This window comes from Nipponia nippon, unplaced genomic scaffold (genome assembly GCF_047370975.1).
Source record: "Nipponia nippon isolate SJK-2023a ecotype South Korea unplaced genomic scaffold, ASM4737097v1 scaffold_5, whole genome shotgun sequence".
NCBI lineage: Eukaryota > Metazoa > Chordata > Aves > Pelecaniformes > Threskiornithidae > Nipponia > Nipponia nippon.
In genome coordinates this window covers 25778972-25803606 of record NW_028262369.1, presented here as the reverse complement: position 1 = coordinate 25803606, position 24635 = coordinate 25778972, and the positions used below count along the sequence as shown (strand labels likewise).

The following is a 24635-nucleotide window of genomic DNA, read 5'->3' as shown; positions in this document are numbered from 1 at the left end:
TGGTGGGCCAGCAGCTGTGGAGAAGCAGGGCCATTTGCAAAGAAGCAAACAAACTAATGCAATAAGAATAAACAGAAAAACAGTAACAGGCTACAGCCTCCTCCTCCTCGGGTCTACCTACCTCTTAATGCTTGTGAGAGAGAAAATACGACACCCCCAACATAGGTAATGGGTGTTAAACATCAGAGGTTCGGAGTCAGCTGGGATGTGCTTTCTGTGATGTCCCATTATTTGGCAAACTAAACATAAATTCCCTCCTGGTGTGCAGAAGGAGTCTGTGAGATGCAACTTGCACCTTTGCAGCATTCATGGGCCTGGCCAACTATTGGCAATGAGCAACATGTTGGTAAAACTCCACTCTTTAAAATACTTTAATAAAACAACCATAATCTACCCCACTGCAAGAGCTATAAACTGTAATTTAATAATGTGTTTGCAAGGGGATGGCTTTTTTAAATAAAAAAAAGTTTTAGTATTATTAAAGAAATCTAGTGTATAAAAATATCTAATTGCTGAGGAAACAGCATGATTATGATTTTCAGATATTTAGTAGGGGCAAATCATTCTAAGGAAGGGAGCTGCGTTTTTATGGTGGACTCTTGAAGTATGGGTCTCATTAAGTTTTTAGGGAATACTGTTCCAAATCTTTACCACGCTTGCAAATTATGTTAAGCACGTAAGCTTTCATCCTGCTCCAATGGTGGGTTCTCAAACACAGATGACGTTTCTTTGCATGGGATATAAACATCTTTCACGTAAAAGGAGTCTATTTCTTTGCATGGGATATAAGTATCTTTCACATAAAAGGAGTCTATTTCTTACAGGACAAAACTTCATCCTTTGGGCTCTTGGATGTCTAGGTTCAATTCCCATAAAGTGCCCCAAAACATCAGTTTTAAGATTAGTACCTAGAGTGGCTCGAACTCTCCTAAAGCTCAGACTCAGGGAAAGTTTAGCCAGGCAAAAACATGTAATTTCTGCTCCATCTTGGTTGCAGTCATCTGCTCTGACACAAAATAGGATTAAGAATCATATAACTGCTTCCAGCTAATAGATTTAGGCTGTGGTTCCAGGATTATTAATACCAGACCTGTGCACTACCAGCTCACCCAGGACTATAAATCTAACGTAGATCAGGCATGGACACATGATTGTGTTTTGTCAAATTAGCCAAGGGACATGATATGGAATTTATACCAGGTTTATACTTCTGTGCTAGCTGCACCCCTGCTGTGGAAAGGCAGAAGATAGCTGGTCCAACATGAAGTTAAGACAATACCGATATGCTAAAAAAACTGCTGTTATAAAGGGGGATGTTTTTGGTTGTTTTTTTGATAAATGTGAACCATTAATTGGACTTTGTCTATGCTTTAGCAGCATGTTGCTCATCTGGCACACGGCACTGATGGTATGATACCACAAATCTTACAGCTGGGTGCAAACCACAGCCTCAATAAGAATTAGCACTTGAGCTCCTGTCACGTAGCTACCCTCAGAAATCTCTTTCTAGGGCAGTAACAATTGTTTCATTGTTTCTTTATGTTATGGGACCAAGAGGTTTTATGCTGCTTACTTGTATACCTATGACAGGTCTTTTCTCTTGAAAAAACAACATGTTATAGAGGACTCTCATGCATGTTTGCTATGAAGTAGAGAATGCTCAGTTTTCAATAGTTAGCTTTAAAATCTTAGAAGGAAGAGTCCACATTTCCTCATTACTCTGGAAGTATGTTAAATATTAATTCTTGGTGTTGTTGAGGGGTTGAGATTGGAAACTTACCTTGCCAAAAGCAAAAAGTGGAGCTCTCCTTAGCTCTCAGGTTCTCGTGCTGTCATCAGAGCAGCAGGTACGGGACTACAAATGAAACCGCATGGCTGTAACATATGTGTTCTTGGCTGAGAAATGACACATGGCTAACACATCATGAACAAATAATCCTATTTTTTCCTTTTACATTATTTTTTTGTGGTGGGAGATGAAGCTCTCATGTATCTGCTAGGATGTGGATAGGACATTAGGCAAAGTCAGGAGGCTGGGGAGGCAGGGGGTGACCATGCAGCCCATCTACATTGGCTGAGTGATGTTGCAGCGTGACCCGTACAATATCGATGGGCAGTGGGGAAAGGGGCAAAAGAGTCATTACTCTTCAGTTTCTGGGTAAATGTCTGCTTGTCAAAATGGACCCTGCTGAAGACACAATTTTATTCTGGGGGTTGAGTAAAGAAGACGGGAGATCAGAAGTGATGTGTTTCGAAGAGGAGCTGCCACAATAAACAAACATGTTCAGCCTGGGATTTTTCTAAAGGAGGGAGCCCCACTCTACAAAACACCTTTTTCAGGACAAGCCTTTGCAAAAAGATGCAAAGTGAAGATCTGCTCCAGGGAAGCCACAGCAATGTGCTTGAGCACCTCCATCATTCCCAAGAAATGCTGATGAGCTTTTCACACTGACAGGACAACTCACATCCCTGTAAGTCACTTCTGAGCTCAGGCTCTCCTCTTACCTTCATGAAAACAGTTGGTCCTGAAGACTTCTACATCGTCACACATGAAACACATCAACAGCACTTCTGAGCACCGCTTTGGATATTTGGTCATGTTGGAAACCAGGAAAGTGTGAAATCTGGAGGGTCCTACATGCTGTATAAGGCCTGCAGGTCAGGATTGACACTGGAGCGTAACTGAAGTCAGGCTTTGACCCTTAACTTGGAAATACAAAGCTAAATTTTCCCCTCATTTTCCCCCTCCCAAATCCTCTCTGGTTCCCTACATGGCTGTTCTGTATTATGATCCCTTTAAATAAGCAGCCTGTCATTAGCTTTTATCCCAGTGCTTGCTCAGCCGGACTAAAGTCTAGGTCTCTTTGTTTTTAAGACTTGCATGGTGTGTAAGTGCCAGATGTTTCCCATCTCTTGGCTCTTGCTGAAATAAACACGAACTGCCATAACCTTCACCTTTCAACTCTTACATTACCTATTCCTAAAGTACAAAAAATGGATGTGTGTTTATGCAGCAAGGCTTTGAACTACCTTCCAGGTTTATGTCAAAAGTCCTGTTCTCTAGGCAAAGATAACATATGAGAATGGACTTTGGTGTTGCTATAAAATTCACCTTCTGCACTAATGAAGCAGTAGTCTTCATGGAGGAAAGTAGTCTGGGGGGATTAGAAGCCACATAAAACTGATCTGACTTTCAGATGGAGTCACTCAGCTCCAGATTCGGCACTCCTGGAAAGTAGAGTGGCTCCGTGGATGACAGTCCAGTTATCCTATATAAAAGCAGCTTAAACATGCAGACAGTATTTATCTGACATGTCACGGCTTTCTACACAGACTATGGAGTTCGTTCCTTTAATGCATTTCAGTTATCTTTACAACTTTTTTGCCCCAGCAAAAGCAAATCTGATTTGGAGGGGTTAATAAAGGAATTTTCATCATTAATAACAGCTCATCTATATTCATCCTGGAGTTATTTTTCTTCCTCCCCTTCTTTTGCTTCTCATTTTGTAAAATATTCCTTGAAGGTGACTTGGCTTTTGGTGGGGCATAGAGGGCTTCTCCAAGTTAATACTCATGTGTCCTATGGAAGAACAGAGAATATATAGCCTCAGGAGGCTGCGACCAGCTGCCTGATGACACATGCTCAAAGCTTCCCAGGAACAGCTACCCAGGCTTAGGTGTCTCATAAGAAAGTCATACAGCAGCTTTTCCTTTTTAACGTGATTCAGTAGCATTATGCAATTAAATGAGGAACAAATGGTGCAATTAAGATTGCAAAAGCATTTCAATTAGAATTCCAAGTGAATTATGCAAATAGAATTTTAATTTGTGCTAATTCATGTCTTCCCAGAAAAATGAAGTCTTCCTTTGGGGATGGCATTTTTTTTGTCATAGTCTCAGCGGAAAGGTGAATTAGCAAGTACAGAGCAGTGAAATACTTTAGCCACTATTCACTCGTGCATATTGAAAACTATGTATTTTCCCCACTGTAAACAGACTAGTAGCTACGTCTTTTTCCCACAGAAAGTTAAAAAACAGCTTCCCTGCAGACCTGGGAAATTCTTGCAGAGAGTAATCATCATCAAACTTTCTTTTGTGTTTTGAAATCATCAGAATATTCTCCCTGAGTTTTGTTTTAATCCTCAAACCAAACATTTGAAGACCATGTATTTTAAAGAGTGCCCATTTTGCAGGGTGACTGTACTATGCATCGAGATAAGAGAGAAATTGTAGGAAATCAGAGCCTGAAGGATGGCTGTCTCCAGGCTCTGATGAGTCTCCACAGAGTTATAGAGGGCCTGGCCTCTTTTATGACCTCTCAGTGCATATTTCCTTAACCAAGTTGACTCAGGATGCTGGGGTCACTGAAATGCAAGTTTTTTCAAAGGCTGGACTGAAGTGTACGTGCCATGATCTTCTATAAATTCATACTAAACCACAGCCCTCAGATCAGGAGCGGTTACCGTTGTGCCTGAGGGGGAATAAGAAAATGGCACACAGCGAGACTAATGGATTTCGGGGTCTTTCCATAACTTTTGCAGCACTGTCCATTAAGCTCAAATTTGTGCATACTCTAACCCCCATTGCATATGCTCAGGCCACTCATCCATTCAAACACTTATTGAAGATGCACTGAAGTAAACTCAGAAGTTTCAGCTATGGCACGCACCCAGGGGTCTTTATCATTTCCTTATCCTTCCTAAGTATGCGGTGCCTTTCTGTCTAAGCTCCAATCTAGCAACCTATATGTAGGTTTAGAAATTTTTTTTTCTATAAGTTAGCCTTGACCAAATGACAGCACATTTGACTGCATCTTAAAAATGCAAGGAAAAAATTAACATTGAATTGTTCGCCTAATGCCAAACTGCTCATTGTTCAGCACGGACCTTATCAGAGGTTACTATAATTTAGGAAATACATCTGTGTTATATATATCCACATATATATGTTTAAGATATCTATACAAAACTATAAGAATTTGTCCGTATCCTTAGATTCTGACAGTCTCACTCCTGAGCTTTACTTTACACGTGGTCTCTACCGAAGCTAAAGATTTCTTATGTCCCATCAGTATTTCTGAATATCCTGCTAGGTAAATAGGCGTCAAAATATGTTTTTTGAGTTTAGATGGTGGCTTAGATAGTTTAGAAGACAGATAGAGAAGGGACACCCCACAACCTCTCTGGGCAACCTGGTCCAGTGTTCAACCACCCTCACTTTAAAGCTTTTTTTAACGTATAAATGGAATTTCCTGTATTTCAATTTGTGTTCATTGCCTCTTGCCCTGGCACTGGGTGCCACTGAGGAGAGTCTGGCTCAGTCTTCTTTAGCCTGCCCCATCAGGTATTTTTACACATTGGTAAGGTCCCCCTATAAGCCTTCTCTTCTCCAGGTTAAATAGTCTCAGCCTCTCCTTGTGTGACATGCTCCAGTGCCGCACCTGTCTTTGGGGTCCTCCATTGGACTGTCTCCAGTATGTCCATTCTCTCCTGTCCTGGGGAACCCAGCACTGGACCCAGCACTCCATATGTGTCTCAGCAGTGCCAAGCAGAGGAGAAGGATCACCTCCCTCAGCCTGAAGGCAACACTCTTCCTAATGCAGCCCATGGTGCTAGTGGCCTTCTTTGCTGTGAGGGTACGTCTCTGGCTCCTTATGTTCAGCTTGGTGTCCACCAGAACCCCTAGATCTTATTCTGCCAAGCTGCTTCCCAGACAGTCAGCCCCCAGCCTGTGCTGGTGCATGGGGTTACTCCTCCCCACTCAACACTTCCCTATGTTGAACATCATGAGATTCCCCTTGGCCCATTTCTCCAGCTTTCGAGGTCCCCCTGAAGAGCAACACACCCATCAACCATTCTGTGTCATGTGCAAACTTGAGGAGGGTGCTCTCTGTCCCATCCTCCAGGTTGCTAATGGGGTTGTTGAACAGTATGGGATCCAGTATCAAGTCCTATTACATGTTCCAATGCTCAGGCTCTCCCTGTCACTGTCCTTGTTACACCATTTTGTGCCACTACATCATCATTTAGCTGGAGCCCTTTGCCCAGAAGGTGGGTGATTGCTCTGATAAAAAGCACCGCAGTCACAAAATCAGATATTTTAGTGAAACCAACAGTAATTTTGCTCATGTAAAATGGTATTTAAATTTCTTCTTGGCATCTTCCTAGCATACTGCAAGAGCAATGTACATTAAAACACATTCTGGTTGTGTTTGTTTTTTTTTTTTCTGTTACCTGAAGGCAGTAAATCACAGAGTTACAGATGTTACCTCAGTTAGGAATAAATCCATCACCTTTAGCATTGGTTTCAGTAAAAACACAAACACTTCTGCAGTCAAACGACAAAGTTTTATGGCTATGGTTCTTTGAAACAACTAATAAATATTTGTTTGCCATTTCTCTCTGGGGCAACTGTCCACTTGCTAATTTACACATCACCAAGAGGCCATTTGACTCTTGCCTGTAGGTATTAAACCCTATCCATGACTGTGTCATTGAAAATATAAACTGTCTGGAGGTTGAGAGAGGTTTGGAAAGGAATAAGAGCAACTCAGCCCACAGCAGGTCATTCTGAAGCAGAGCTTGGGATCCCTCAAGAGCCTTATAGTTTCTGATATGACTTAAGAGCAGTGTTTCTACCCTGAAGATTGTGTGTAGTGCTGTGGAGCACTCTTCCATAACTATCACTGTCCTTTGGAGAGGATGGAGCTGCCTAACACTTGGCCTCCACATTTCTAGATATTCTTCAGCTTTTCTTTGCCCTTCTCTTCTGCTGTCACATCCAGGCCAGCAGCAGTCACTCTCACTAATATTTTCTGTCTTATCCAAGATTTGCACCTACCCAAATTACCTCCCCAACCATTTCCAGATTTTAACAGTGTGGATCAAGTCTTCAGACTCTTCTTCCAGCTCATAACCCTCAGCCTGGGAATCGGGTGTCCAGCTCTTCCTTGGGCTTATTTATAAATGTACGTACATCTTAGGGTTTTATGTGTTTGTGTTCTTTGAAAACCTCCTTTATTTCCCTGGAGATTTGTGCTTCATCAGTTCCTGTCTGTGGGTCTCTGGTTGATAACCCGACTTCTAAAAGCCTGTGAATTAGCTGGCTGTAGTTGTTTGTTTGTTTACCTTCCTGTTTGGCATGAAAAACCTGCTCTCTGTAATGTTTGCTATTAAAAACTTCAAGAGAAATGCTCTTGTGTAATTTATTTTTGTTGTTGTTAATTACAAAACTCCCTTTTTTGCCTCTTTATGTTGATTCTCTCTGCTTATGCCCAGACCTTGCGACCAAATTTCCCTATAGATTTAGCAGCTAAGCAAGTGCAATAGAGACGTAAGTAATGCAGACTTTCTGCACGTGAACGTGCATCCGTGACAGCCCACAGAAGAGGCAGACACGTGGGTAGCACCCCCTGCCATCTGCCTTGGGCCAGTTCTGCATGGCTTTTGCAGGTGCTCCCAGGTCACTCCAAGCTGGCTGTCCTCTGACATGGTGCACTAGCATTAGCACAGCACTGCGTTGAAGTTAACAGATGTTTTTCCTCCTTTGGATGGGGACAGGATGCATGCCGTGCTTACCACGGGACTCATGGACAGCTTGGACCAGGCTGCAAATGTCCTGGAGATGTTTTGCTCTTCTTCATACCATGGATTTCCCAAGCCTGTGGTTACTATACACAGCAAGAATAGCAGATTGGAGAGCGCACACTGGAGTGTTAAGCAGCTTAGAGCTGATAATTCAGCTGTCATTGGTTATTTCATTCTTTGTGTAAAGGCCACAAAACCTGGAGAACAGGCAGCATTTGGAAGATGCCATCAGTATTTAGGCAGTGTCAAGTGCCCAGGTCTTAGCATAACTGAAAGATTTCACAAGCTCTGCTGGAAGTGAATAAAAATGCAAGGAAGCAGCAAATCTGAAACACCTGCATGACCTGCCCATGGGCTTTCTTTCGCTGATGTCTTAGATGGGTAGGGATGATTCTATGGGAGGTGCATGATAGAAAGGTCTCACCAGGTCCTTTCACAGGAGGGTCACCCTGAAGCCTCCTCCAACTTTGCCAGCAACATCTCCAGTAATGCCAATGGCAGTCATCAACACATGAGGTGATACCTGTCCCTGGGAATGAGTGTTTGGCTATGAGCAGAGCTGGAGATAAGCCTAGTTTAATAACGTCCCAGCCTTACAAGTGTTTTTCCCAGCTCTCTCAGGGAGTACTGGACTCTGGCCTCTTATTCCTGCTCAGACATTGCAGAGCATTCATGTATGAGCGCTGCAAAACACTTGAAAGGTGACATTATTTACAGCTTCTCAGACTGCCTCCCTTGTGCTACTGACTTATGAATGCACCTATAAGCTCAACAGCATGTATTTTTTCCAAAGGACAAAGTCTATTTGCACAAGCGCCAGCACTTTGCAAATGAGCCATCTCTACCCCACCGCTGCCTGACAATAGCCCGTGAGCTACAGATTCAGCTTTTGTCAAAAACACCAACACAAAGCTGACCGTAAAATACAGAAACATTCGTTATGATATTTTTTTTTATAGCTCCCAACTACTGTAAACTGTGGAGGAACAGAGCTGCAAAGCTGGCCATTAAACTGTCTGCTCTTTCCTGTTTGAACAGGACCTCTCCAGGGTTTTAGCTGCCTCAACCACCATGGGTCAACATCCAGGAAGGAAGACGTTTCTAAGGAAACCGTGGAGGCTTTCCACCAAGGTGGTTGCATGAAAGCACTGAAACTGGTGAGAGTGACAAAAAGCAGTTCATTGGATAATGTAGAAAAAGGTAAAAAGTTATTGCACGCAGACTGTTTTTATAATGAGGCCATTCAGGCATAAAATCACTTTAAATAGGTAGTTTGTTTCCACATTGCAGAATTATTTTCGTCCTACTCTTTCAAGGAGGAGTTTATCTAGGCACAGTGGTGTATAAATAATAAACAGCCCCGGGGGCAAGGCTTTTTTACTTTTCCCCCCTGCTTCGTATCCTGTTGCAGTGGGTCTCAGGCTGCAAAATGAATTTCGTTTCCTGAAATAAGATTATTTACTTTGAGTGCAGTCCTCTGCAAGAGACCATGAATTCTCTTCTGCAGTTGCAATGTCCCAAAACCAGACAGGAGCTTTACAGTGCAGCATTTTCGTTAAATGGCTTTTCTGTGGATTGCAGGACGGTTTGCTATGAGGACAGGTACAGTCCCATTAGCTCAGGGAACTCCAAGAAAGCTGGGTGTGTGCATCCAGTGTTTGGACTGGGCGCACACTGTGGGATGCAAATGGCCCAGGGATAACCCCATGGAGACCAGAGGTGCAGGATCACCCCGAAGGTGGTAGATTAGAGACGGAGGTGACAGCTGCCATGCTGGAGATGCACCGCTGTGAGCCTCTCTGGACAGACACAACAGGTTCATTTTTTCTGTCTCCTGTGATGCTGAGCATCTCTGAATGTGTTTCTAACAGTAGCTGCATGTGGTATCACAGCCAGCAAGACCAGGAGGTCACACTAGCACCTACTTCTCCTCTCACAGGGTCTCATCCTGCCCACTGGGAACCTATGAGTTCTGCCCCCATTGTAGTGTCATGACGGCTGGAATGCGCCTGCCATCAACGCCTGCTTGGAGGATCCAATTTAGGGTCTGATCCACTAGCCCAGACCTCCTGGGATGGAGCTGGTGACCAGCAGGTCTGAAGAGGCCCTACAGCTGATTTAGACCTAATGGAAGAGGAGGGAGGCTGGAGCAGCCATGAGGCTCGCCCTGTTCACCACTGTTCTCATGTAAGTTTTGGGGGCTGTTTGGGCACATTACCAATGGCTTTCTGCAGTCCAAGCATAAGGGCTGTTGGTTTGAATCTCAGTCTCTCTCAGCTAGCTATGACATTTGTCATTTTCTCTTGACACAAGCTTGTGTGTTGCTACCCTGCTCTTCAGTCCCTGCAGGGAGCCCTTGTTAGGTAGAGCGGAACTGGACTGAATAAACAACAAATATTTAGGAGCTTCAGGGCATGAAAAAATGGAGATTCCCTTCTCTAATTTGGTTGTAGCCTCAGGCTTTCCCTATAGGCTTGACAGGAGAGAAAGGAAGTGGGGGAGCTGCTTCTTTTCACCTCTTGCTTGGATTGCTGCCTGTGCATCCTCAGTGATGAATGATGCTAGTGAAAGAGGCAAGAAGACGGGATTTTGGTATGGGTCACTCAAGGTTGGGTGGGGAGATCCCAGAAGGATGAAACACATGGCAGGTGGCTCATGAAGGGGGATAATGGAGACCTGCAGTTAGGGAAGGTGTCGGATTCAATGGGCTCAAGTGAAGAGCCTCCATCACGTGTGCTAGAAAGATCCAGGGATTGTATCAGAAGTTTGAGCCCAGGGAAAATAAATAGAAAAAGTTAAGGAATGATCAGCCTGAAATGATCCAGACATGCAATAAAGTCCCAGGTTGCTGGGGCGGGGGGGGGGGGGGGCGGGGAGGGGGTGAAATTCCTGCTCTCCTAAGAGGGAGTAAGTGATTAGCTCTAAAAGCCATGTGCCAATGCTCCTCCGTGGCTGCCGCTGTTCAAGATAAAATAACAGGTCATCTGTTGGAGCAGAGGTCCTTCCAGACTGAAGTCTAATTTCTGTGCCCCAGGGGCTTAAGTGCTGGTTCAAAGGTCACCAGGCAACACCAGTCACTGAGCAAGGATGAAGCTCATTTTCACTAAAAATAGAGCCCGCAGAGCAGGACCCTGTGATCAGTCCATCACATGCGGTTGGTATCTGCAAAGTCTCAGCCAGGAAGGAGATGTTTGGAGATCAACAGCCTAGATGGGTGGTGCCAAAGCAGATGCTGATTGTGTCACCATGCTGAGATAGGGACTTACCTTCACTCACATAGCCAAAAAGCCTGAAGTGCAGACCTGCAAAAAAAAACCTCAGCAGCTAAAGATAAGCTTGAGGGAAGCCCCTGTGGCTCCATTCCCTTGCACCAAAACTCTGTACATCTTCATCCAGGAGCCATGTTATTGCTACATAAACTGTGCCTTCACCTGCATGGTGGATGATCTTTGTCCCAGCAAAAGACGCAGAATGCTTGCAAACAAGTGCAGGTCTCACTAAGCTCTTCACCCCCCCACCCCCCACCCCCAAAAAGGCTTTTTTTAAAAAAAATTGAAACATTCATATTTGTGCTTTGAAAGGACCTTTCATTTCAGTTGCATGCCTCTGGTTTCTTATTACTGGAACAGCAATAATTAATAGGGTTAAAGGGGTGAAATACAGTGGGGATAGCAGCACCTGAAGCACAGCAGGTACCCAAGGCCTCCCTGGGTGCTTGGCACAGTGATGCCCCTGTCCGTACTGGAAGGAGGAATACCATCAGTCAAACCTGGAGGTGGGCTGCCAAAGAGTTAGAGCAATGAAAAGGTCACACACTGCTAGGCTAGCAAACAGAATTTCTTTTTTTTTTTTTTCTTCCCAGACAGCATGGAAAAACATAGTGCAAAATGCACATAAAGTAAAATGAGAACCCCTTTATCGGCCAGGTAAAGGTATAGGGAGAACCTCTCATCAATTCAACATAATGCTTGTATTAGAGGGCCATTAGATAAAATGGCACTAGAAACTTTGGAAAAATAAACTAAGTAGGGTGCTTAGGAACCCAAGACCTCTTTTAGACTAGATGTTAGTCCACATTTCACCTGTGCCATGAATTTCCACCCGATCCTCTTCACTTATACACGACTCTGTTTTTTCTCTAACCAATCATATATTTGCAATCCTTGGTAACTCTTGGGAAAACCACTGCCTTTCCCCCGAAAGAAAGAACCCACAAAACCCAAGAACCAGCTACAACACAACTGTAACACAAAAGCTCTCAGGGCTTATTGAAGTGCCCAGGAAAGCATTCAAGGTTTTAAAATGTTTGCTCGTTATAAGCAAGAGCAGCTTTTTTCCATTACAAAGTGATCTATTTCACAGCTTTCAGCCAAAAGTGTCAAGCAATCAAGCAGCAGTTATGCCTTAACAATTGCTAATATATTTCAGCACCTAATGAATCTATGCAAAAAAGGCAGGTAAAGGATAGAAACAGCCTACAGTTAACTCCTGCCCTCCCCTTGCAAGGATTTTTATCCCCTGCCTCCCAGTCTTATGTTTTTACTGAGTGGCAATTAATTAAAAAGATCAAGATAGAAGAAAGATGGAAACCTTATTACTGGTGTTATATTTCCATGCTAGTTTTGCCCAGGGAAACCGTTTCCCAGGAGATTAGCTAATAGTTAAGCTATTAAAGGCTTCTAAACTGGAAAGGTTATTTGCAAGGTCAGACAACTTTACTAAGCTGGTAGTTTCAAAATTATCCTGGGTTCCTTTACTAATTCATTGATCAAAATGACACGCTTTAAATTATAGATGAAAATGGAACAGATTTAAGTTCCCGTCATGTAACCCCTGCATGAAAACTACACATTACAAGCCTCTAACCGTAGTAATTTTTAAGTGAGAATGAAACATTTGTTCTTATTATGAAGTGCTGATTTACTACAAATTCACAAAGAGCTGAACCAGCCTTCACACTGAACACATGCAATCTAACCGGCTTCTCCCAGGTGTTTTGAGCAGTTAATACAACATTATTCCCCAGTAGCATTAGTTATCTTTCCAGTTCCCAGTTAAAGGTAGGAATGCACTTTCATAAGCAAATACACAGGTAGCAGAAATATAAAGGAGGGCTCTTCTCACGGATTCACTAACTTAACCAAAACTTCTTTATGGGAATCCAAGAGATCTGCAGGGGACAGCTGAGCTCCTGCGACCTGTCTCAGGGAAATACTAAATCCCACCTGGACTCGAGGCAGGTCAGCTGTGTGCCATGTACGAGAGCTATGTCCATCAGTGTCCCAGGACACTGGCTCTGGACCAGTGACTAGGGCCAAGGGTCTGTTGTTCCCCTTCTGCTTCAGCTTTTTAAGTCCTCCATCTACATCAGTATCTAGATCATCCAGGTCTGATGCCACCTACCAGGGTGGGTGTATGGGGTTTCCAGGCTAGCTCTGTCATTCACCGGTTGATCAGCTTCACAATTATTCTTAATATTAGGACCACCATTTGGGTGCCAGATTGGGCACTGCAGAAGTTGCATTTGAAATACCTTGCTTTGGAGAGGTTGGGCACCTCTTACATTTCAAGTCAGGTGCAGAGAGGAACATTTGCTGCTTTTCACAGGAAGAAAGTTGGGGAGTGAAGTCGGGAGGGGTTAAATGAACCTGCAAAGCATTAGTAGGCAGACAGGTCCAACCAGGACTGGATCACGCAGCAGAAATCCATGCTATGTTTGAGATGAGGCCATGAACCATCCACTTTGTTTACAGCTGAGTTTGTCACTGCGGTTTCAGCTCTGTACTGAAGCAAGAGGAGCCAGAGCCTTCATGAGCAGGGTAGAGCTGCCGAGCCTGACGCTGCTGCTCCAGGTTGTCCTCTGCTTGGATTGCTGCCCTGGCTCCCTGTGCCACACAGGTTCTCCCACATCTCTGAAGTGTGGCAGATGCACACAACGTGTTACTCTGCTGATAGACCGGTCTAGGAACGGCTCCAGAGATACAGGCCCAGTTACAGTCCATGATGCCGTGATAGTGGCTCCAGGGCTCCAGGCAGGGATTTGCAGAGAAGCATGTGCTCAGCCTTCTCCAGAAAGCAGGTTCCTCTAAGGAGTATCAGAATGGACACCAAAAAACATATTGTTATTTTGGAAAAAAAAAAAAATCTTGAGCATCAAAATCAGTCCTTTAGCACAGAGGAGGGACATGTCCCCAGCTTAAACAAAACAACTTCCAGCCTCATAGGGAATGGTTGGGAGGCCCAGACTAGCAGACCTTGAGGCTTTTGCATCCTGTGCACAACACCTGGAGCTCGCAAGAGCCGTGTCACCCCCAGAGCCATGCTCTCACAGCCAGTTACGTGCTGTCAGAAGTATGCGTGCTGTTTCATCGCCGGCTGCCTTGAATCGTCCGGTTTTGTGGGCAGCAGTGGCGGCATTGCTTTTCTTTCCATCTGGCCCCTCTGTGTCCTCCAGCAAAGGAGTCAGCACTTGCGGCTACAGCTGTAGCAAAACCCATATGTTGAAGCTTGGATCATTTTCTTTCCCAGCCGAGGCATCTGGATCTGTGGCTTGTTCAGCTAATAGCCTTGCTGGCAGGGCTGCAAGCAGCTCTGGAGCTAAATAGTCATAGGGAGGCTTGGGGAGGAGCTCACCTGTCCTATAGGGCACTTTTCATTCTTTCTTTTGAAAGGATGTGACTCACTGACATAAATTTCATAGACATACACTGAAAAATGCTACTGGATAATAATGACCTCCTTTCAAAGTCTCTGCTGTCGTATCTCCTGCTACTTCAAGAATTGCTCCTGTCAAGATAATGTGTTTGTAAGTTTTTTTCATCGTGAAACAGTTGCAAAATATTCAGGCAGCAGGACATATGGAAATCATATGAGGTTTTACTGCATTACACTTGAAAGTGATCTCTTTAAGAACGCAGGGGCTCACGAGTTGCGGGATGCTGTTTAATGCCTGACTGCTGAGGCATCACCCAAAGGTGATGCATGAGATGAGGGGAATCCAAAACTCCTTGGTCTTTCATCTTTGGGGGATCGCTAAGCTATCTTGCTTGAAAGTGTATTTGGTGCTGGTCAAAAATTTCCCACTGAACTTTTTTCCAGGGAGAACATGGGGTTTGGTTACGTCAACACCATCTGTGTTCTCAAAATGTTTGTTTTTTCTATAGGAAACTGAAGCCCCCACTGGTGAGCAGCCTGGTTCTCTGGATCCAACGCCTGACAAGGGGATTTGTAATGATGATGAGCACAGCGTCACCCATTGTGGCAACTTCTCCTGAGTTAACACCTCCCTACCGCCACAGAGCTGAAAATGAGACATGAATGATGACATCAGCAGGAGATTTCAGGAATGGGACTTTCTGACCATGGCTGTTCCCACCCCTCATTTCTTGCCTGGCATATCCCTGACTGCACAAATTACTCCCTATCTAGCTCTTGCCATGCCTATTGCCACAGAACTCCCTTTTTCCTAGGTGGACTCCACCCTTAGCATCCTTATGCTTTTTATATGGGGTAACAGGCCATAATTTCTCTATTACAGATCAGCTGTAGAACCTGCCAGTGGCCCTGATCATTGTTTATATGGTAACTCCAAAGCAGAATACGAAGAGGCATTACACAAGGCCAGCTCACGCTTACTATTTTAATTTTGCCTTTGCTGTTCTGAAGGTGAATGAAGCCTTGCACCCACACAGGATTCAAGGGGTAAGAAAATGCGTCAACCAAGCTGATTGATAGAAAAGCAGTCCAAATCTATGTGGGCAGCAAAGTAATTTGCTTTGCAGAAGGCGTGAAGTAGAGAGGGTGGAAGAAAAAAAGAGAGCAAGAAGGAAAGACAGACATCTGCCATGCAGGTCTAGCACTTGCAACAGAAACAATGTGTTGGTTCAGACCAGAGCACATACTCATTTACCCAGGCAACTCTGCTGTCACATACCGCACACCAGACAAAACCATACATCAAAGTTACCAAGCACTTGCTAAGCAGCAAGCATGGCCATTGATCATGTAACGTTACATACATGGTATTTCACCATGGAATACAGTACGTTATGCTGGAACACAGTGGCAGCCGCCTCCAAACATGCTGAACGATCAAGTGTTCTTGTGCTGGGGGAAAACAGCAGTTAGCTATTACAGTGTGACCATTAGGCTTGCTTTGTTTCTTATTTAAGTCACTCTGCTGAAGCTGCACCATTAAAATTTTCCTCACTTGCAATCTCTTTGGTGGGTAAATTGTTTACTTTTATATTTTAACGGGATGCACTTTACACTGGCACCTTTCTTAATTTCATCCCTGAGATTCACTGGCTCAGCTTCTGGAACAAGAAACGGCTAAGCAGACATATGTACTCTAGCTGAACATCATGAAGCCTGTAAACTGCAACCTTTCTTTAGGGGACAGCATGTGGGTTATTATTAAACCAGAAAACATATGTGAATAATTGAGGAAAGGGATCCAGCATTTAGCTCAGAAAATGTGAAGTCAGCTTGCTGTGAATAACATATCTCTGCATTTTGACCTGTTGCTGACAACAAATATATTTCACTATTACCTGGATAGCAATGACTGGGTTTTTTTTCTCCTCTAAATGAAAGCCAGTTGAGGGAAGCTGGCAACAGGCAAATGATGCTCATTCCACCCCTGCTTTTACTTAATGGCTGATATCAAGATCCTCAGCATTCATTTGTGACATTACTATTAAAAACATATTTCTTATCTGCCTCTTTTATTCCTACAAATCGAGCATGGAAATAAATCTGTGCTGATGGAGCGATGAGCATGCAGCCGTGGGAAGGAGAAGAGCTGGCCCTGAGCTGGAGTCCACTGAGCTGTGCACCTGCCTGGGCTGAGCTCGCCAGGCATCATCTTCACATGGGGAAGTGCAAAACCCTAATCCTCAAGGAGCCAAAACATGCTGGTCTCAATGGAGGGGATGCAAAACCCAAAGGGAGCATGTGACATCTCACTGCAGCCACTCAACCCAGCGCTGGTGCTTTATCAGGGAGGACTGGGACACTGGTATTTGTGTGCAATACTTCATGTGGCAATCGCAGGTGGAGGGACAAGGCAGGGGTGCTTTAACAGCAGCAGAGCATGCTGGTCCACCGTGCTATGCACTCCAATCTTGTCAGGAGTCCATCCTATTAATTCATTATACAAATATATTAATATGTCAATATGTCCATATATGGATGCAATAAACTGCCAAGTGCAAAATAATCCCTGGCAAGTTAGGGGTGTGTGTTCTTCTGAGCAGCATTTCGTGTGTGCCTGATACATGATATACAAATACCATCCTACCCAGATCAGGTCTCTAGGATTAAAAATATATAATGAATTAAAATTTCATATGAAATTCTAGCTTTGGTGAGTACTGGAAAACATTACTTTCCCCTTTCCCCCTTTATCCCTAGACAGGCTTTTATTTGGGGCAGATGAGTAAATGTTTCACAGTCTTTTCCATTATGGAAGAGGGTTTTTTAACCACAAGTGTTGCTGAGAAGAAATGAAATTGCCTTACCAGATTGGTTTAAGGTACTAAAAAAATACTGTAATGGTTATTAATGCCATACAGGCAAGGTGGGACAACACAGTAAATCAGATGAAATTTAATGACAAGTGAAAATGTCATCTTTATTTACATTACACAAACATGAGTTTGAGGTTATGTTTTGCCCCCAGTTTATCTGAATTCCTCTGTTTATTTTATTATCTGTCCTTGGGGCATGGACAAAGCTTTACCTGATTAGAGTCAGCAAAGACAGACATAACTTCAGGCTTCTCAAGATCTACAGATGGGCTGCTTCAGAGTGCCAGCAGTGTGTGCAGACTTGATCAGGTAACTGCCGTGGGGGATTGGGGTATCTGGTGACCAGTTCTAATATTCACAGGAAAAAAACCCAATCTTTCCTTGTAATGGCACCGCCTAAGGACCAAGTAGAAAAAAGACAGAGGGCTGGAAAGAGAAGAAAAGCACTGGGTGCCTCCATATTTCATGCCTGCTCAGATATGGCCACATCTTGTTAATTTTCTCTTTGAAAAGTGCTTAGGTAGGAACAGGCTTGGTTGTTTAGCCTCAGAGGGAGATACCTTGTATCAGAAGAGGAATCCCATCACTCCTCCTACATGGTGGCCAAAACCCACCCAGGTCTCCCAGGAAGGTACTGGGCTGCATTTCCCATTCTTGAATTTAAATGCAAAAGGGAAATCTTGAGGTCTCAGGAGCTGACTGATAGGTGTCTCTGGGTGTGCAAAAGCCATATTCACTGCAGGGACTTCAAAGGCAAACACTGAGATATTCCAGCCTGCGCCCTGCAAGCAGGACAGATTAGCAGGGAATAACATCCCTTTCGTCTCCCCTTGCCGGAATCCCTCAGAAATAATGTGATATGGTATCAGAACAACAATCTTCTAGCACTCTATTTTGCTTTCAGCTGTACAAGGACAACATGGGATGAATTGATCATACAAGATTGATGCGGCCACCAGGCGAAGCTTGGGTGAAAACCGCTTCCAGATTTAGCACCAGCTTTGCCTTTATACTCCAACTGAAAGCACAACTTTATTGCATGACCATAAGTAACTTGGGAAGGTACTAACCACTTTGAAGCCAGGCTCTTTATGCAGTTTTTGTTTGTGATATTTTTCCATCGTGTCTGAGCATAGTTTTAATTTAGTGTCAAAGTAAATCTGAGACTGATAATTTTTATGATTTTTTTACTGAGAAAAGACATTAAGCTACTTATTTTGGCTGCACTTCCTACCCTGCAGAAATTACTTATCCAAGCACAGCAGCAAAGTGGGTCAGGGGAGGAATAAAAAAGAAGCTGCCCACAAAAATTTTGAATCCCTTGAAAAAGTTGGATTATGACTCAAGACATTGGGCAAAAACCACTTGCCACGTTCTCCATTTCAAAGGAAAGGTGTCAGCTCAGACAGCAACGTGAAAAGGCCGCAAAGTTCGAGCTGCAAAATCCCTCTCCCATGGTTTGCAAGGCTAGCCACAAAGCAGGCAGCAGAGAGGAGGATTCATCTCTTAAAGCTGCTCTGCCTTTACCTCAAAGGTATGTAAATCCCAAAGAGCGAGTTGCTTCCTCAACTCCATGAAAATAAAGCAGAGAAAACACTTGGGAAAATGTGGGTGAGCAGCAGCGCCCACAGGGAGGATGGGAGGAGGGGGAGAGAAAGCTTTTTTCCTGCAGTTTCTGCCACAAATTGTTCTCTTTAGGTTTAAAGGTGAGTCGCATCTTTTCCCAGCTCCATGAAGTGAGGGGAGCTTTGCAGAGCCCTAGGAGTGAACTGGGACATGCACAGATAGCATTGGTGACTGTAGGTACCACTCGAGAAAAATAAAGAGCTCAAGTGCATAAAGAAGAGTGATCTAGGAGTGAAACATGAGAGAAGTATGTAGTCTGCCTAACAGTTCCCTGTAGCTCAAATTTAACCATCAAGGCTGTAGTAAAACCTTGGACTAACTTCTTGCTACAAGAAAAGTCACTTCAGTGCAGCTGGGAGGACTGGAAAACATGCTCCTATAAAACGATATTTGCAGAGTAACCAGAGAAAGAAGATATCACACCATTTGTGAAAGCAATCTGTGCAGATGAGCAGGGAAGCACAAGCAATGCTGGCAGCTCAGCTAATCAGGCAGGATCTAATATTAATAAACCAGAGGTGGAGGAAAGGAGATAAGCCCTGGCAAGGCTGTTGGCAGAAGGGTGTTTTTCTCACTTCACCAACAGGAATCCAGCCACCCACAAAAACCCAATATATTTCTCCTTACGTTAGCCAATTAAAATCCAATCTTAACCCCGACAAACTTCAGATGGTGCCGAATCCTGTTGTTTTGTGCCTCCCGGTGTTGATGAGCCATCCTACGGGACCACAAGCAAGCAGTAAGACATTTCCACCTCCAATGCAGGCAAAGGAAGCAATATCATCGCGGGGGAACCCATGGACCAAGAAGATGAAAGAAATGGGATTTTCAGAATCACCCCAAGCTGAACAAGGTCTGATCTCAGTGAGGTTAATTGGAGTTTTATTCCCAGTATCCGTAGGAGCATCATTAGCGGGAGTAGTCCCAGCCAGGGCAGAGATGGGGGCTGTGCAGCCTCAGACAGTATACGCCGAACGGATGCGGCTGGGCAGGCTGGAAGCGCTGTGTCCTGGATCCCAGCCCTCCCAGGGAATCTGGCCTTGATTAAGCCAGCAAAGCACATTCTCAGGAGTGACATTGCTGGTGACCTCCATGGCCTATACAGGGCATCGGAGACAGCCCTGAGAGCACAGTCCTCCTCTCCTCATGCTCCGGGAAATGTCTCAGAAGACAAAACTCACAAGTGGAAAAGCTGATAAGTGCCTGAGATAGTAGGAATGGACCTTCAGCCAGGAAAGTGAGTGACTTCTGGGGTAAGACGACTGGTATTTGCACAATAAAATTCCATAATGACTCCAGATTCCCCTGATTGAGGACAGATTTGTTCTTTCACTTCCATCTAAGTTGGCTGTTAGGTTGCTTCTTTCCCTTAGGTGTTTCCATGACTACTTAATGAAGTCCTCCCACTAACTTCTCACTTGAAAAGGAGGAATTCAGACAAATATGAAGTGCCTTTGGGGGAAAAAAAAAAGCTGAGTAAATCTGCCTTCTCCTCTGACCATACACCATAGACGTGCTGTTGGTTTCCATGAAGTGATTAGAACCAGAGGTGAGACCTGTGGGCAAACTAGAAAATATCGTTTGGCTCATCTCACATGATCTTTCCTCACCAAAATGTTAGGAAACCAAGCTGTGTGGTATGGAGCAGCCTCAGATTGCTCGCAGATGTCAGGATGAAGCGAAGAAGTTCATTTCCGTCTGTGAAGGAAAGGTCACTGAGGAGCACAGCTCATGGCAGCCTGCACCGGCGCATATGTACCCACCAAGTATGACAAAAGGCTGCTATCGGGGACATTTTCCATGCAGGCAGCACATTTCACAACTCCGACTTGCATTAGGGTGAGGTTAGGTGTAAGTGCATACTCAACCTCAGACACGTGCTGCCTTCCAAATCATTTTTAAAGTCTTTTCCCTCTGATATTTTCAAAGAGCAGCTCCTCAAGGTGGGTGATTTCCAAGGAGGCTGATTGTGCAAACAAGTCGTGGCGGATGGTTAGAGTGGGAAAATGCACAGCTGGAGGAGCGGTGGGGCTATATATTTTGCAGTGTTTGGACTGTTTGTGAGTGCAGCCTGAGTCAGCAGTCTGCATTTTCTCCCAGGCTAGAATAGATATTTCATGCAAACTTCACCATCCTGTTCTTGTTTCCTGTGTATAAGAAATGACCCGAAGGCAGAGAAGGAGACAATGCAGAAAATTGTGATGCACGAAGGGTACTAAAAAGCAAGGAGCATTTTAAAACAAAGCTTTTCAGCATCTGAATTATTTAGCAGCAGAAGAGTTGGAGAAAAGGAGGGGGGTTACTGGCTGACTGCAGAAACAGCCAGCTGCACTGTGGGAGCCAACAGGGAGATGTAGTTGTCACTTAAACACAATGAGGAAGACGAAGATAAAGACTTTCTGCCTGAAGTGTGTCGGTGATGCTGTGGTGATGTTGGGGATGGGTGATGCTCTGGAGCAGGGTGAATAGCTGGCGAATGGCTCTACTTGGGCCCACAGGATTATGCATGCGAGTAGCTGTTTCTGTGCCTGCTGAAGGCAAAAGAGGTCCTGTCCCCGCAGCCCGTGTGTATGCTGGGCACCTCTCCCAGCTCCATTTGCTTCTCTGCTCAGTCCATAGGGCTGGACCGGGCACCCCTCATACAAAGGTTTATGAATTTGCTCCTGGAGTCTGCCCTGAAGACAGGAGTTTAAGAGTTTTGAAGACTGCAGAGTACTGATGTCTTTGCTATCAGCAAAGCAGTATATCCACAAGACCTTCTTGCTGTGGATGGCACCTGTCAACACTACTGTTTCTGATATTGAGCTTTTTACCCCTTCTCCTTCCATTGCATGCATGAATTCTTTAAAAATCCAGCAGTTTCAACCAAATATGAATTCTACTTTTTTTAAAATAAAAGTACTTTTAAAAGCCTGTATGCAATGTAAAATGCTGAATTAATTTCCTTTGCTAGAAGTTCCCCTCTGAAAATCAGCTCAGCTTTTTAGGGTCTGACTATTCACAAGGGGTAATGCACAGCCTGAATCTGAGCCAGTCAAAGCTCAACACCTCTGAAAAGTCAGCCTTGGCTTCTCTGGGAACCAGAAGCTGAACAGGCCACATGAGAGCTACCAGAGTCCTCCTCTGGAGGAGATGCAGAGCTGGTATCTGGCTTACACATGGCTGGGACCATCCTGATGGAGGCTTGGAAAGCCTGGTAGTCCAGACTGAATTTCGGCTGGGGATTCGTATTAACAGGGTCTGGAGCCATCGTCTTCTTCTGGCTCAAATTCTCCCCATCAGTGAGTCCCTCAGTACTTTTCCCCTTCCTGCTGTATGTGCCTCTTTTGAGACTGCCATAGATCAAGAATTCATCTTCAGGTGAATTGCTGCTTGCCCAGAGTTTGTCACTGCTTTGGGATCGTCAGCAGAAAAATGCCTCAAAACATTCAGCTTCATTATCATAATTATTACTGTGATTGCGGCTCATTCCCAGGAAAGCAACAGAAGTTTCTCACAAAGCAAGCCATGATGATAAATTATCAGCAATTTTTTTTTTTAATAAATTATTTCCAACAGGAATAGCATGCACCTCTTGCTCCTTTGGGCAGTGGGGGGCTCAGAGCTGTGTCTACGTGTAAGCGTCATGCTTGTACGAGTACCAGCGCTGGGCTCTGTATAACCTGAGTGAAAACAACAAAAGGTAACTGGGAAATAGATGTCAGCAGTGCTTCTAATCATCACAGGCCTCCTTTGACACATGTTTTTAATTGCTTTTAAAAAAAAAAAAAAGGAAAGAAAAGAAAAAAAACCAGTTATGAATAATCTAATAAGCTTACCAACCACCTGTGAAATGTGGCCTCCCAGCTGCAGAAAATCAAATGCAAGAATAGAAAACAGAGCGTTCTGCGAGGCAACACACATTCACATTAGACGCACGTCATTCTGAAGCCGCAGGAAAAAAAATGCATTAATGCCATTTTTTGGCTCACGGCGTACATGCCACTCTGTAAAAAGTATCTCAGAGGAGTGTTTATTTAGGGAACATAGAGAATATGCTTTAAAGTCAAAACATAGAGGGGGAAGATGGAAGAGGGAAACCTGCTTCTTGGCATAATTTCAAATGAAAAAAACATCATCATCAACAAAATCCCACATAGCATTAGTTTGAGGGACTGTAGTCCAGCAGGCAAAATTACTCAAGAATAATTAGGCATGTTTCCCTGATATAAAGATATTGAGGAGTAAGTGTTCAAGTAAAGTTACAATGCAGAGCTGTATAGGCATGGCTTTATTCAAGAAGTAATTTGTTTTCCTGGTATGAAAAGAGGGTTATGTTCGCTACATTTTGGAGCCACCCAGCAAATGTCCTCAAGAAGCTGTTTTTCATGGGAAAGAGCTGTTTCATGGAGGGAAAAAGGTACATCCTGACATGAAGGAAAAAAAAGGTGAACTGTATTTTCAAGGCTGTTTTGACATGTTTTTCTTCTACACAGAACCGGACTTCAAATACAGCTACTTAACCACGACAGCTAAATGACCCACCCAGAGAACTCTTTTTCCACAAACAATATAATGTCGGGAGAAGGAGCCTGAGAGGAAAAGCAAACAGTCCTTAAAGCAACTGCTTTATTTGGATAGTTCTGAACCACTGGCATTGGGGGCAGATTTTAAGTTGGTGGGCGTGAGGAGAGGAAAGCTCATGGTTTTGATTTGAAGTAGCCACATCAAAACCTGTTTCAGAGAAAGGAATGGCAGTATTTTGAAATATACATCCTTCTTAAGGGGATGTTAGGGAAAACAATTCCATGGCCTGTTGAATGATAAAAGCCAACACGTTGGCTGAGGGAAAAAAAAAATTGCCTATAAGTGAGGTTCTTGGATAAATACAAGGCATACCTTCCCTGGTCGCAGCAATACCTTTAGGTGAAGGAAATTGTCATGCACGTGTTGCGAGTGGGCAGAGAAGGGTCAGCAAGCAGGACTGGTGTCAAAATGTTGTTCTTTCTTTTCCACCAAATGGACTGCAAACCTGCAATCGTGCACACAGTGTCAGCAAGAACCTAAAAACCAACTGTCCCATCCCGAAGACACCTGGAGCTCCTGTTATGGATCCATCCACTCGTCGTGTCTGGGTACCTCCTATCAGCCAAGAGTCCCCAAGTCATTGCTGAAGCAGCAATGATGGATGAGACCCAAATCTGCATGCTGTCGGCCATGGGATGGTGTTGAACAGTAACACTGAGAGGAGCTGCTGGGAAATTAGGACTTCTCTTGCAGAGTCTTCTAGCTTTTGACTTCGGCTTTCCCATGCAGTATATTATATTATATTATATTATATACTAATATAATACTATATTATAAACCTGCTCTGTGGTTTTATCTGGCGATAGTATTTCATTTCCCATGCTACCACAATGTTGCATCTCCCCCAGATGACTGCGCCTAGGTCCAAAGGAGCTTTTCTTATTTTTGGTGAACCACTTTGCACATTTCAACACATGAAGAAAAGCAAGGCAAAACATCATGCAGTTCTTCTGCATTGCCAGAGGCTTCTGGGCAGGCGAGGGAGGAGAACAGAGAGCAGCAGCAGATGGGTGATATCCCCACCAACGTCCAAGCATGGGGTCGGTAGCCAAGGCATGGCTGGACCAGCAAAAGACCTACATGCCAGCCCCTTCTCCGACAGGCTATAAAGTTTCTGGCTGAGGCAGCCAGAGATCAGCAGTGCACTTCCACAAAGGTTTCTGAGGTCTGGAAATGTGTTTTCATTCCGGTGTGGAACAAGAACCAAACTTTTCAAACACTTCCCTGAAATGGATTTGTTTTTTTGTTGTTGCCATTGAAACATCTGTTTTCAGATTGAGAAGATCAGGGCTCTCGTTTAGATCCTTCTCTACATATAAATTGACCC

General features: G+C 44.1%; 1 protein-coding gene across 1 annotated transcript in view; it reads left to right on the top strand.

Moving 5' to 3' along the window:
- The window catches only part of LOC148052091 (uncharacterized), a 351328-nt gene extending 334654 nt beyond the window's left edge, over positions 1-16674 (top strand). Inside the window, exons 7-8 of the mRNA XM_087733536.1 lie at positions 8625-8786; positions 14750-16674. Coding sequence (XP_087589662.1) covers positions 8625-8786; positions 14750-14757 — 170 coding nt within the window. The 3' untranslated portion in view covers positions 14758-16674. The remainder of the gene's footprint in view (positions 1-8624; positions 8787-14749) is intronic.
- The last annotated feature ends 7961 nt before the right edge of the window (positions 16675-24635 follow it).